The 15287-nt window shown below is 64.1% G+C and overlaps 1 protein-coding gene across 1 annotated transcript in view; it reads right to left on the bottom strand.

The window, feature by feature from the left end:
* Positions 1-234: 234 nt before the first annotated feature.
* Positions 235-15287, bottom strand: part of LOC102055915 (sarcoplasmic/endoplasmic reticulum calcium ATPase 1-like) — a 36111-nt gene continuing 21058 nt past the window's right edge. Inside the window, 6 exon segments of the mRNA XM_055700448.1 lie at positions 235-328; positions 2428-2545; positions 5207-5324; positions 8595-8728; positions 10699-10784; positions 14321-14523. Of these exon segments, the coding sequence (XP_055556423.1) occupies positions 294-328; positions 2428-2545; positions 5207-5324; positions 8595-8728; positions 10699-10784; positions 14321-14523 (694 nt within the window). The 3' untranslated portion in view covers positions 235-293.

The raw sequence follows: 15287 nt of genomic DNA, 5'->3' as shown, positions 1-15287 counted from the left end.
AGGCCGGGGGGTGCCCCACGGGGGGGGGGGGGGGGGGGGGAAGGAGCGCCCCATGGAGGGGGGGAGGGGCGCTCCACGGGGGGGGAGGGGTTCCCCACGGGGGGGGGGAGGGGCGCCCCACGGGGGGGGGGGGGAGGAGGGGGGAGGGGTGCCCCATAGAAGGGGGGGAGGGGGGGATAGCGCTGGGGGGGGGGGGGGGAGGGGCCCAGAAGCTCCGGAGGGGGGGAGGGGGGAGGGGGGAGGGGTGGATGGGGGAGGGGGGGGAAGGGGGGAGGGGGGAGGGGACCCCGGTGTCACTTTCGCTTCTTCCGGGGGTCCTCGGTGTCGGCTGTGGGGGGGAGGGGCACAGGGCGGCGTCAGGTGACGTCATGTGCCCCTCCCCCCCCACCCCACCCCCACCCCTCCCCCCCACCCCCCCTTGTCACCCCCCGTCACCCCCCCTCCCCCCACCCACAATGGGAGGGGGAGGGGCGGACGGGGGGAGGGGGGTGACGGGGGTGTGACAAGGGGGGGAGGGGGGTGACACGGGGGGGGGGAGGGGCGGATGGGGGGGAGGGGGTGACACGGGGGGGAGGGGGGGAGATGGGGGGGGTGACACGGGGGGGGAGGGGGAGTGACATGGGGGGGATGGGGGGGGGTGACCCCGGGGGGTGACGGGGGGTGACAGTGGGGGGAGGGGGGGAGAATGGGGGGAGGGGGGTGACACGGGGGGGGAGGGGGGATGGGGGGAGGGGCGGTGACAGCGGGTCACGGGGGGGGGGGGGTGACCCCAGGGGGTGACACAGGGTGACGGGGGGGGAGGGGGGGGTGACACGAGGGGTGACACGGGGGGGGAGGGCGGTGACACGGGGGGGGACACAGTGGGGGGGAGGGGGGTGACACAGGGGTGACACGGGGGGGGAGGGGCGGTGACACGGGCGGTGACACGGGGGGTGACACGGGGGGGGAGGGGCGGTGACACGGGGGTGACACGGGGGGTGACCCGGGGGAGGGGCGGTGACACGGGGGTGACACGGGGGTGACACGGGGGGAGGGGCGGTGACACGGGGGTGACACGGGGGGTGACCCGGGGGGGGAGGGGCGGTGACACGGGGGTGACACGGGGGGGGAGGGGGGGGTGACATGGGGGGTGACACGGGGGGGGAGGGGCGGTGACACGGGGGGGAGGGGGGTGACACAGGGGTGACACGGGGGGGGAGGGGCGGTGACACGGGGGTGACACGGGGGGTGACACGGGGGTGACACGGGGGGTGACACGGGGGGGGAGGGGCGGTGACACGGGGGTGACACGGGTGGGGAGGGGCGGTGACACGGGGTGTGACACGGGGGGGGAGGGGCGGTGACACGGGGGTGACACGGGGGTGACCCGGGGGGAGGGGCGGTGACACGGGGGTGACACGGGGGGTGACCCGGGGGGGAGGGGCGGTGACACGGGGTGTGACATGGGGGGGGAGGGGCGGTGACACGGGGGTGACACGGGGGGGTGACACGGGGGGGGAGGGGCGGTGACACGGGGGTGACACGGGGGTGACACGGGGGGAGGGGGCGGTGACACGGGGGTGACACGGGGGGTGACCCGGGGGGGGAGGGGCGGTGACACGGGGGTGACACGGGGGTGACCCGGGGGGGGAGGGGCGGTGACGGTACCTGGGCCGGGCCAGGGCAGCGGGCGCTCAGGCTGGGGGGAGAGAGCGCGGTGAGGGGGGAGGGGCGGGGGGGACACGGGGACCTGGTGGGGACCAGGGGGCGGGGGAGGGGACAGTGGGGACGGGGGGGGGACGGGACACCTGGAGATGGTGGGGAGATGGTGGTGGGGACAATGGGGACACGGTGGTGGGACGTGGAGATGGGGGTGACCAGGAGATGGTGGGGAGATGGGGGTGGTGGTGAGGACGTGGAGATGGGGGTGGGGACAATGGGGACACGGTGGTGGGGACGTGGAGATGGTGGGGACCAGGAGATGGTGGGGAGATGGTGGTGGGGACAATGGGGACACGGTGGTGGGGACGTGGAGATGGGGGTGACCAGGAGATGGTGGGGAGATGGTGGTGGGGACAATGGGGACACGGTGGTGGGGACGTGGAGATGGTGGGGACCAGGAGATGGTGGTGGGGACAATGGGGACACAGTGGTGGGGACGTGGAGATGGTGGGGACGTGGAGATGGTGGGGACCAGGAGATGGTGGGAGATGGTGGTGGGGGACAATGGGGACACGGTGGTGGGGACGTGGAGATGGTGGGGACCAGGAGATGGTGGTGGGGATGTGGAGATGGTGGGGACCAGGAGATGGTGGGGCCACGGGGGGCGGGGACATGGAGACGGCGGTGGGACCATGGAGCTGGCTGGTGGTGGCCCGGGGGAGGTGGGGGGAGGGGCAGGTGGCCCCGGGGGTGGGGGTGGGGGAGGGGCGGGGGGTGTCTCCTCACCCTCCAGGTAGTTCCTGGCGACGAACTTGAGCGCCTCGTCCATGAGGATGACGGGGCCCGAGATCTTCAGCACCATCAGCCAGTGGGGCAGGTCCAGCGGCGTCAGCTTGAAGATCATCTGGGGGGGGGGGGGGGGGGAGGGGCAGCGGCTCAGGGCGGGGGGAGGGGGCACCCAGCCCCCGCAGCCACCCAGCCCACGGTGGGGGCTACCAACCCCCGTGTGGTCACCAACCCAACGGGGATGGCCACCAACCCCATGGACTTCAACCCCATGGCCACCAACCCCATGGTGATGGCCACCAATCCAAGGGGATGGCCACCAACCCATGGACACCACCCCCATGGCCACCAACCCAATGGTGATGGCCACCACACCCATGGACATCAACCCCATGGCCACCGACCCCATGGTGATGGCCACCAACCCAAGGGGATGGCCCACCAACCCCATGGACATCAACCCCATGGCCACCAACCCAATGGGATGGTCATCAACCCCATGGACACCAACCCCATGGTGATGGCCACCAACCCAAGGGGATGGCCACCAACCCAAGGGGATGGCCACCAACCCCATGGCCACCAACCCCATGGCCACCAACCCCATGGTGATGGCCACCACCCCCACAGCCACCAACCCCATGGCTACCAACCCAATGGTGATGGCCACCAACCCCACGGCCACCACCCCCATGGACATCAATCAACCCCATGGCCACCAACCCAACGGTGATGGCCACCAACCCAACGGTGATGGCCACCAACCCAACGGTGATAGCCACCAACCCAATGGCCACCACCCCCACAGCCACCAACCCCATGGCCACCAACTCAACGCTGATGGCCACCAACCCCCATGGCCACCACCCCCATGGCCACCAACCCAACGCTGATGGCCACCAACCCAATGGCCACCAACCCCCATGGCCACCAACCCAATGGCCACCAACCCCCATGGCCACCACCCCCATGGCCACCAACCCCATGGCCACCACCCCCCATGGCCACCAACTCAACGCTGATGGCCACCAACCCCCATGGCCACCAACCCCATGGACATCAATCAACCCCCATGGCCATCAACCCAACGCTGATGGCCATCAACCCAACGCTGATGGCCACCAACCCCATGGCCACCAACCCCCATGGCCATCAATCAACCCCATGGCCACCATCCCCAAGGCCACCAACCCAACGGTGATGGCCACCAACCCAACGCTGATGGCCACCAACCCCATGGCCACCAACCCCCATGGCCACCACCCCGATGGACATCAATCAACCCCATGGCCACCAACCCAACGCTGATGGCCACCAACCCCATGGGCCACCAACCCCATGGCCACCAACCCCCATGGCCACCAACCCCCATGGCCATCAATCAACCCCATGGCCACCAACCCCCATGGCCACCATCCCCAAGGCCACCAACCCAACGGTGATGGCCACCAACCCAATGCTGATGGCCACCAACCCCATGGCCACCAACCCCCATGGCCACCACCCCGATGGACATCAATCAACCCCATGGCCACCAACCCACATGGCCACCATCCCCAAGGCCACCAACCCAACGCTGATGGCCACCAACCCCCATGGCCACCAACCCCCATGGCCATCAATCAACCCCATGGCCACCATCCCCATGGCCACCAACCCAACGGTGATGGCCACCAACCCAACGCTGATGGCCACCAACCCCATGGCCACCAACCCCATGGCCACCAACCCCATGGCCACCAACTCAACGCTGATGGCCACCAACCCCCATGGCCACCACCCCGATGGACATCAATCAACCCCATGGCCACCAACCCCATGGCCACCAACCCCCATGGCCACCACCCCCCATGGCCATCAATCAACCCCATGGCCACCATCCCCAAGGCCACCAACCCAACGCTGATGGCCACCAACCCAACGCTGATGGCCACCAACCCCATGGCCACCAACCCCCATGGCCACCACCCCGATGGACATCAATCAACCCCATGGCCACCAACCCAACGCTGATGGCCACCAACCCCATGGGCCACCAACCCCATGGCCACCAACCCCCATGGCCACCAACCCCCATGGCCATCAATCAACCCCATGGCCACCAACCCCATGGGCCACCAACCCCATGGCCACCAACCCCCATGGCCACCAACCCCCATGGCCATCAATCAACCCCATGGCCACCAACCCCCATGGCCACCATCCCCAAGGCCACCAACCCAACGGTGATGGCCACCAACCCAATGCTGATGGCCACCAACCCCATGGCCACCAACCCCCATGGCCACCACCCCGATGGACATCAATCAACCCCATGGCCACCAACCCACATGGCCACCATCCCCAAGGCCACCAAACCCAACGGTGATGGCCACCAACCCAACGCTGATGGCCACCAACCCCCATGGCCACCAACCCCCATGGCCACCAACCCCCATGGCCACCAACCCCCATGGCCATCAATCAACCCCATGGCCACCATCCCCAAGGCCACCAACCCAACGGTGATGGCCACCAACCCAACGCTGATGGCCACCAACCCCATGGCCACCAACCCCCATGGCCACCACCCCGATGGCCATCAATCAACCCCATGGCCACCATCCCCATGGCCACCAACCCAACGGTGATGGCCACCAACCCAACGCTGATGGCCACCAACCCCCACGGCCACCACCTTGATGGCCACCATCTCCCCATCCCCAACGCCACGTCCCCCCTCCCCCCCCCCCCCCTCCGTGGCCACCAACCCCGGTGGCCCCCGCCCCTCCCCCCTTACGGGCAGCGGGTCGACGTAGAGGATGACGAAGTGGAGGGACATGGAGAGGCAGATGGACCCCACCAGCCAGATGTTGACCCACGGTGGCATCCGCACCAGCGACTGGTTCTCCGAGAGGCTGCGGGGAGGGGGGAGGGGACACGTGGGGATGGAGGGACACCACGAAGGGGGAGGGGTGGGGAGGGGGAGGGGGGGGGTGGGGGGGGTGGGGGGGGAGGGGTTTTGGAGGTCTTGATGGGGATGGTGGGTGTCTTCATGGGGATGGGGGTGGGGGTGGGGATAATGGTGGTCCTGGTGGTGGTCATGGTGGTCTTGGTGGTTGTGATGGTGATAGTGGTGATAATGGTGGTCATGGTGGTGGCAATGGTGGTCATGGTGGTGGTAATGGTGGTCTTGGTGGTCATGGTGGTGGTAATGGTGGTCTTGGTGGTCATGGTGGTGGTGGTGGTGGTTTTGGTGGTGATAATGGTGGTCTTGGTGGTCGTGATGGTGATAATGGTGGTCTTGGTGGTGGTGGTGGTGATAACGGTGGTCTTGGTGGTGATAATGGTGGTCATGGTGGTCATGATGGCGATAATGGTGATAATGGTGGTCCTGGTGGTCATGATGGTGGTGGTGGTGGTCTCGGTGGTCATGATGGTGATGATGGTGGTCATGGTGGTCATGATGGTGATAATGGTGATAATGGTGGTCATGATGGTGATGATGGTGGTCTCGGTGGTCATGATGGTGATGATGGTGGTCATGGTGGTCATGATGGTGATAATGGTGGTCTTGGTGGTCATGATGGTGGTGGTGGTGGTTTTGGTGGTGATAATGGTGATAATGGTGGTCTTGGTGGTGATAACGGTGGTCTTGGTGGTCATGATGGTGATTATGGTGGTCTTGGTGGTCTTGGTGGTGATAACGGTGGTCTTGGTGGTCATGATGGTGATTATGGTGGTCTTGGTGGTGATAATGGTGGTCTTGGTGGTCATGATGGTGGTGGTGGTGGTTTTGGTGGTGATAATGGTGATAACGGTGGTCCTGGTGGTGATAATGGTGGTGGTCTTGGTGGTCGTGATGGTGAGAATGGTGCTAATGGTGGTCTTGGTGGTCTTGGTGGTGGTGGTGGTGATGGTAATGGTGGTCCTGATGGTGGTAATGGTGATGGTGGTGGTCTTGGTGGTCGTGATGGTTGTGGTTTTGGTGGTGATAATGGTCTTGGTGGTGCCAACGGTGGTCTTGGTGGTGCTAATGGTGGTCTTGGTGGTGGTGGTGGTCTTGGTGGTGGTGATGGTGGTGGTGGTGGTGGTTTTGGAGGTGATAATGGTGGTCTTGGTGGGGATGGTGGTGGTCTGGGTGGTGACAATGGTGGTCCTGATGGTGCTAATGGTGGTGGTGGTGGTCTTGGTGGTGCTAATGGTGGTCTTGGTGGTCTTGGCGGTGCTAACGATGGTCTTGGTGGTGCTAATGGTGGTCTTGGTGGTCTTGGTGGTGCTTTTGATGGCGATGATGGTGACAACGGTGGTCTTGGTGGTGGTGGTGGTGCTCTTGATGGTCTTGAAGGTGATGGTGATGGTTTTAATGGTGATGGTGGTGGTGATGGTGATGGTGGTGGTCTTGGTGGTCTTGATGGTCTTGAAGGTGATGATGATGGGCTTGATGGTGCTGGTGGGGGTCTTGGTGGTGGTGGTGATGGTGGGGGTGGTGGTGGTGGTGGTGACGGTGAAGATGATGACGGTGGTGGTGGTTGGTGGTGGTGATGATGGCAGTGTTGGTGAAGGTGATGGTGAAGGTGAAGGTGGTGGTGGTGGTGGTGATGATGATGGTGGTGGTGATGAAGGTGGTGACGGTGGTGGTGAAGGTGATGGTTGTGGTGGTGGTGATGTTGCTGGTGATGATGGTGGTGACGGTGGCGGTGATGAAGGTGAAGGTGATGGTGATGATGATGGTGATGAAGGTGGTGAGTGTTGATGGTGATGAAGATCAAGGTGGTGGTGATGGTGAAGGTGGTGGTGATGATGGTGATGATGATGGTGGTGGTGATGATGATGGTGGTGGTGATGAAGGTGGTGATGGTGGTGGTGGTGTTGATGATGACGGTGATGGTGAAGGTGGTGTTGATGGTGATGAAGGTGAAGGTGAAGGTGATGAAGGTGAAGGTGAAGGTGATGAAGGTGAAGGTGATGGTGATGAAGGTGAAGGTGATGGTGATGAAGGTGAAGGTGATGGTGAAGGTGATGAAGGTGGTGATGAAGGTGGTGATGAAGGTGGTGATGAAGGTGGTGATGAAGGTGAAGGTGATGAAGGTGGTGACGAAGGTGATGAAGGTGATGGTGAAGGTGGTGGTGAAGGTGGTGGTGAACGTGGTGAAGGTGAAGGTGGTGGTGATGGTGATGAAGGTGAAGGTGATGAAGGTGGTGGTGATGGTGATGAAGGTGATGGTGATGAAGGTGGTGGTGAAGGTGGTCATGAAGGTGATGAAGGTGGTGGTGAAGGTGAAGGTGAAGGTGACGAAGGTGGTGGTGAAGGTGGTGGTGAAGGTGATGAAGGTGATGAAGGAGAAGGTGAAGGTGATGGTGATGAAGGAGAAGGTGAAGGTGATGGTGATGAAGGTGAAGGTGATGAAGGTGGTGGTGAAGGTGGTGGTGAAGGTGATGAAGGTGGTGATGAAGGTGATGAAGGAGAAGGTGAAGGTGATGGTGATGAAGGTGACGGTGGTGAAGGTGATGAAGGTGGTGGTGAAGGTGGTGGTGAAGGTGATGAAGGTGATGAAGGAGAAGGTGAAGGTGATGGTGATGAAGGAGAAGGTGATGAAGGTGATGAAGGTGGTGGTGAAGGTGGTGGTGAAGGTGGTGGTGAAGGTGGTGGTGAAGGTGATGAAGGAGAAGGTGAAGGTGATGGTGATGAAGGTGAAGGTGGTGAAGGTGATGAAGGTGGTGGTGAAGGTGATGAAGGAGAAGGTGAAGGTGATGGTGATGAAGGTGAAGGTGGTGAAGGTGATGAAGGTGGTGGTGAAGGTGATGAAGGAGAAGGTGGTGGTGATGGTGATGAAGGTGAAGGTGGTGAAGGTGGTGAAGGTGGTGGTGAAGGTTATGAAGGAGAAGGTGAAGGTGATGGTGATGAAGGTGAAGGTGGTGAAGGTGATGAAGGTGGTGGTGAAGGTGATGAAGGAGAAGGTGAAGGTGATGGTGATGAAGGTGGTGGTGAAGGTGATGAAGGTGGTGGTGAAGGTGATGAAGGTGGTGGTGATGGTGATGAAGGAGAAGGTGAAGGTGATGGTGATGAAGGTGAAGGTGGTGAAGGTGGTGGTGAAGGTGATGAAGGAGAAGGTGAAGGTGATGGTGATGAAGGTGAAGGTGGTGAAGGTGGTGAAGGTGGTGGTGAAGGTGCCGGTGGCCCGTACCTGTTGAGCGCGTTGCACATCTCGATGGTGACGAGGACGGAGAGCGCCATGGTCATGGGCACCGGCGACTCGAAGATTTCGCAGTCCAGCCCCTCGAACTCCACGTTGTGCTCCGTGCACTGCATGAAGTGCGTCTGCGGGGGGAGGGGCGTCACCGCGGCCACCAGGGCCACCAGGGCCACCAGGGCCACCAAGGCCACCAGGGCCACCAGGGCCACCAAGGCCACCAGGGCCACCACCCCCACCAGGGCCACCAAGGCCACCAGGGCCACCACCCCCACTAGGGCCACCACCCCCACCAGGGCCACCAGGGCCACCAGGGCCACCAGGGCCACCAGGGCCACCAGGGCAACCAGGGCCACCAGGGCCACCAGGGCCACCACCCCCACCAGGGCCACCAGGGCCACCACCCCCACCAAGGCCACCAGGGCCACCACCCCCACCAGGGCAACCAGGGCCACCAGGGCCACCACCCCCACCAGGGCCACCAAGGCCACCAGGGCCACCACCCCCACTAGGGCCACCAAGGCCACCAGGGACACCACCCCCACCAGGGCCACCAAGGCCACCAGGGCCACCAGGGCAACCAGGGCCACCACCCCCACCAGGGCCACCAAGGCCACCAAGGCCACCAGGGCCACCACCCCCACCAGGGCCACCACCCCCACCAGGGCCACCAGGGCCACCAGGGCCACCAGGGCCACCACCCCCACCAGGGCCACCAGGGCCACCAGGGGATGGTGAGGTCACCACAGGGAGGTTGGGGTCACCATGGGGACCTTCATGGGGACCTTGGGGCCACCAGAAGGACCTTGGGGCCACCATGGGGACCTTGGGGATGTGGTGGGGATGGCAGGGCCACCAGGAAGACCCCAGGGTCACCACGGGGACCTTCATGGGGACCTTGGGGCCACCACAGGGACCTTCATGGGGACCTTGGGGCCACCATGATGGACCTTGGGGCCACCACAGGGACCTTCATGGGGACCTTGGGGCCACCAGGAGGACCTTGGGGCCACCACGGGGACTGTGGGGACACCTGAGGACCTTGGGGCCACCACAGGGACCTTCATGGGGACCTTGGGGCCACCAGGAGGACCTTGGGGCCACCACAGGGACTGTGGGGACACCTGAGGACCTTGGGGCCACCAAGGGGGACCTTGGGGCCACCACAGGGACCTTCATGGGGACCTTGGGGCCACCACGGGGACTGTGGGGACACCTGAGGACCTTGGGGCCACCAGGAGGGACCTTGGGGCCACCACAGGGACCTTCATGGGGACCTTGGGGCCACCAGGAGGACCTTGGGGCCACCACGGGGACTGTGAGGCCACCTGAGGACCTTGGGGCCACCAAGGGGGACCTTGGGGCCACCACGGGGACCTTCATGGGGACCTTGGGGCCACCATGAGGGACCTTGGGGCCACCACAGGGACCTTCATGGGGATCTTGGGGCCACCAGGAGGACCTTGGGGCCACCACGGGGACTGTGGGGACACCTGAGGACCTTGGGGCCACCATGATGGACCTTGGGGCCACCACAGGGACCTTCATGGGGACCTTGGGGCCACCAGGAGGACCTTGGGGCCACCACAGGGACCTTCATGGGGACCTTGGGGCCACCACGGGGACTGTGGGGACACCTGAGGACCTTGGGGCCACCAGGAGGGACCTTGGGGCCACCACAGGGACCTTCATGGGGACCTTGGGGCCACCAGGAGGACCTTGGGGCCACCACGGGGACTGTGAGGCCACCTGAGGACCTTGGGGCCACCAAGGGGGACCTTGGGGCCACCACGGGGACCTTCATGGGGACCTTGGGGCCACCAGGAGGACCTTGGGGCCACCACGGGGACTGTGGGGACACCTGAGGACCTTGGGGCCACCATGATGGACCTTGGGGCCACCACAGGGACCTTCATGGGGACATTGGGGCCACCAGGAGGACCTTGGGGCCACCACAGGGACCTTCATGGGGACCTTGGGGCCACCATGAGGGACCTTGGGGCCACCACAGGGACCTTCATGGGGACCTTGGGGCCACCAGGAGGACCTTGGGGCCACCCAGGGGACGCGGTGGCCACCACGGTGGCCCAGGACTCACCAGCTGGTGGTAGCTGACCCGGGGACCGTCCTCGGCGTAGAGGAACCACCAGGCGGCCGCGCCCACCGTGGCGGCGCCCACGTAGCCTGGGGACAGAGCGGGGGGTCAGCGGGGGAGGGGACACCACCGGGGGCCACCACGAGGCCTAGAAGGTGCCACCACCCCAGGGGTCTCCACGGAACCAGAGTTATGGATGTCTAGAAGGTGCCCCCACCCCGGGGGTCTATGAGGAACCACCATGGAGGCCCAGAAGGTGCCACCACAGGGTCTACCAGGTGCCACCACGGGGTCTACCAGGTGCCACCACGGGGTCTAGAAGGTTCCACCACCCCGGGGGTCTACATGGAACCACCATGGAGGCCTAGAAGGTGCCACCACGGGGTCTTGAAGGTGCCACCACGGGGTCTAGAAGGTGCCACCACCCCAGGGGCCTACACGGAACCAGAGTTATGGATGTCTAGAAGGTGCCCCCACCCCGGGGGTCTATGAGGAACCACCATGGAGGCCCAGAAGGTGCCACCACAGGGTCTACCAGGTGCCACCACGGGGTCTAGAAGGTGCCACCACCCCAGGGGTCTCCGCGGAACCAGAGTTATGGATGTCTAGAAGGTTCCACCACCCCGGGGGTCTATGAGGAACCACCATGGAGGCCCAGAAGGTGCCACCACGGGGTCTTGAAGGTGCCACCACGGGGTCTAGAAGGTGCCACCACCCGAGGGGCCTACACGGAACCAGAGTTATGGATGTCTAGAAGGTGCCCCCACCCCGGGGGTCTATGAGGAACCACCATGGAGGCCCAGAAGGTGCCACCACAGGGTCTACCAGGTGCCACCACGGGGTCTAGAAGGTGCCACCACCCCAGGGGCCTACGCAGAACCAGAGTTATGGATGTCTAGAAGGTGCCCCCACCCCGGGGGTCTATGAGGAACCACCATGGAGGCCTAGAAGGTGCCACCACGGGGTCTAGAAGGTTCCACCACCCCGGGGGTCTAGATGGAACCACCATGGAGGCCTAGAAGGTGCCACCACGGGGTCTTGAAGGTGCCACCACGGGGTCTAGAAGGTGCCACCACCCGAGCGGCCTACACGGAACCAGAGTTATGGATGTCTAGAAGGTTCCACCACCCCGGGGGTCTACATGGAACCACCATGGAGGCCTAGAAGGTGCCACCACGGGGTCTAGAAGGTGCCACCACGGGGTCTAGAAGGTGCCACCACCCGAGGGGCCTACGCGGAACCAGAGTTATGGATGTCTAGAAGGTTCCACCACCCCGGGGGTCTATGAGGAACCACCATGGAGGCCTAGAAGGTGCCACCACGGGGTCTTGAAGGTGCCACCACGGGGTCTAGAAGGTGCCACCACCCGAGGGGCCTACGCGGAACCAGAGTTATGGATGTCTAGAAGGTGCCCCCACCCCGGGGGTCTATGAGGAACCACCATGGAGGCCTAGAAGGTGCCACCACAGGGTCTACCAGGTGCCACCACGGGGTCTAGAAGGTGCCACCACCCCAGGGGCCTACACGGAACCAGAGTTATGGATGTCTAGAAGGTTCCACCACCCCGGGGGTCTATGAGGAACCACCATGGAGGCCCAGAAGGTGCCACCACGGGGTCTAGAAGGTGCCACCACCCCGGGGGTCTAGATGGAACCACCATGGAGGCCTAGAAGGTGCCACCACGGGGCCTAGAAGGTGCCACCACCCCAGGGGCCTACGCGGAACCAGAGTTATGGATGTCTAGAAGGTGCCCCCACCCCGGGGGTCTATGAGGAACCACCATGGAGGCCTAGAAGGTGCCACCACAGGGTCTACCAGGTGCCACCACGGGGTCTAGAAGGTGCCACCACCCCAGGGGCCTTCACGGAACCAGAGTTATGGATGTCTAGAAGGTTCCACCACCCCGGGGGTCTATGAGGAACCACCATGGAGGCCCAGAAGGTGCCACCACGGGGTCTAGAAGGTGCCCCCCCCCGGGGGTCTATGAGGAACCACCATGGAGGCCCAGAAGGTGCCACCACGGGGTCTAGAAGGTGCCACCACCCCAGGGGCCTACGCGGAACCAGAGTTATGGATGTCTAGAAGGTGCCCCCACCCCGGGGGTCTATGAGGAACCACCATGGAGGCCTAGAAGGTGCCACCACAGGGTCTACCAGGTGCCACCACGGGGTCTAGAAGGTGCCACCACCCCAGGGGCCTACACGGAACCAGAGTTATGGATGTCTAGAAGGTTCCACCACCCCGGGGGTCTATGAGGAACCACCATGGAGGCCTAGAAGGTGCCACCACGGGGTCTTGAAGGTGCCACCACGGGGTCTAGAAGGTGCCACCACCCCAGGGGCCTACACGGAACCAGAGTTATGGATGTCTAGAAGGTTCCACCACCCCGGGGGTCTATGAGGAACCACCATGGAGGCCCAGAAGGTGCCACCACGGGGTCTTGAAGGTGCCACCACGGGGTCTAAAAGGTGCCACCACCCCAGGGGCCTACGCGGAACCAGAGTTATGGATGTCTAGAAGGTTCCACCACCCCGGGGGTCTATGAGGAACCACCATGGAGGCCTAGAAGGTGCCACCACGGGGTCTAGAAGGTTCCACCACCCCGGGGGTCTACATGGAACCACCATGGAGGCCTAGAAGGTGCCACCACGGGGCCTAGAAGGTGCCACCACCCCAGGGGCCTACGCGGAACCAGAGTTATGGATGTCTAGAAGGTGCCCCCACCCCGGGGGTCTATGAGGAACCACCATGGAGGCCTAGAAGGTGCCACCACAGGGTCTACCAGGTGCCACCACGGGGTCTAGAAGGTGCCACCACCCCAGGGGCCTTCACGGAACCAGAGTTATGGATGTCTAGAAGGTTCCACCACCCCGTGGGTCTATGAGGAACCACCATGGAGGCCCAGAAGGTGCCACCACGGGGTCTTGAAGGTGCCACCACGGGGTCTAGAAGGTGCCACCACCCCAGGGGCCTACGCGGAACCAGAGTTATGGATGTCTAGAAGGTGCCCCCCCCCGGGGGTCTATGAGGAACCACCATGGAGGCCCAGAAGGTGCCACCACGGGGTCTAGAAGGTGCCACCACCCCAGGGGCCTACACGGAACCAGAGTTATGGATGTCTAGAAGGTTCCACCACCCCGGGGGTCTATGAGGAACCACCATGGAGGCCCAGAAGGTGCCACCACGGGGTCTTGAAGGTGCCACCACGGGGTCTAAAAGGTGCCACCACCCCAGGGGCCTACGCGGAACCAGAGTTATGGATGTCTAGAAGGTTCCACCACCCCGGGGGTCTATGAGGAACCACCATGGAGGCCTAGAAGGTGCCACCACGGGGTCTAGAAGGTTCCACCACCCCGGGGGTCTAGATGGAACCACCATGGAGGCCTAGAAGGTGCCACCACGGGGCCTAGAAGGTGCCACCACCCCAGGGGTCTATGAGGAACCACCATGGAGGCCTAGAAGGTGCCACCACAGGGTCTACCAGGTGCCACCACGGGGTCTAGAAGGTGCCACCACCCCAGGGGCCTTCACGGAACCAGAGTTATGGATGTCTAGAAGGTGCCCCCACCCCGGGGGTCCACCCCCACCCGCCCGGGGGTTGCCGGTGGGGGGAGGGGCGCCTCACCGCCGATGGCCAGGTAGCGGAAGAAGAGCCACCCGCTGATGAGGGGTTCCTTGGGGCTTCGGGGGGGTTTGTCCATGATGTCCAGGTCGGGGGGGTTGAAGCCCAGGGCGGTGGCCGGGAGCCCGTCGGTCACCAGGTTGACCCAGAGCAGCTGGACCGGGATCAGCGCCTCCGGCAGCCCCAGCGCCGCCGTCAGGAAGATACTGGGGAGGGGGGAGGGGCGGCGGGGGGGTCAGGGGGGGGAGGGGTGGGGGGGAGGGGGCTGGGGGGAACGGGGGAACTGGGAGGGACTGGGAGGGGCTGGGAGGGAGCTGGGGAAACCGGTGGGGCTGGGAGGTCCTGGAAGGAAGCTGGTGAGATGGTGGGACTGGGACCGACTGGGATGGGCTGGTGGGACTGGGATGGACTGGGATGGGCTGGAGGGGACTGGGATGGACTGGGATGGGCTGGAGGGGACTGGGATGGACTGGGATGGGCTGGAGGAACTGGTGGAGGACATGAGGAACCGGTGGGGGATGGGATGGAGCTGGGGAAACTGGTGGGACTGGGAGGTCCTGGAAGGAAGCTGGTGAGATGGTGGGACTGGGACTGACTGGGATGGGCTGGAGGGGACTGGGACTGACTGGGATGGACTGGAGGGGACTGGGATGGACTGGAGGGGACTGGGAAAGCTGGGTTGGACTGGAGGAACTGGTGGAGGACATGAGGAACCGGTGGGGGACAGGATGGAGCTGGAGAAACTGGTGGGACTGGGACTAACTGGGATGCACTGGGATGGACTGGAGGGGACTGGAAGGGACTGGAGGAACCGGTGGGGGTTGGGATGGAGCTGAGGAAACTGGTGGGACTGGGAGGTCTTAGGAGGAAGCTGGTGAGATGGTGGGACTGGGACCAACTGGGATGGACTGGGATGGACTGGAGGGGACTGGGAAAGCTGGGTTGGACTGGAGGAACTGGTGGAGGACAT

The sequence above is a fragment of the Falco cherrug genome, unplaced genomic scaffold, assembly GCF_023634085.1.
Source record: "Falco cherrug isolate bFalChe1 unplaced genomic scaffold, bFalChe1.pri scaffold_286, whole genome shotgun sequence".
In the NCBI taxonomy this organism is placed as follows: domain Eukaryota; kingdom Metazoa; phylum Chordata; class Aves; order Falconiformes; family Falconidae; genus Falco; species Falco cherrug.
The sequence above is the reverse complement of the archived record's forward strand: the minus strand, read 5'-3'. Positions and strand labels throughout refer to the sequence as shown.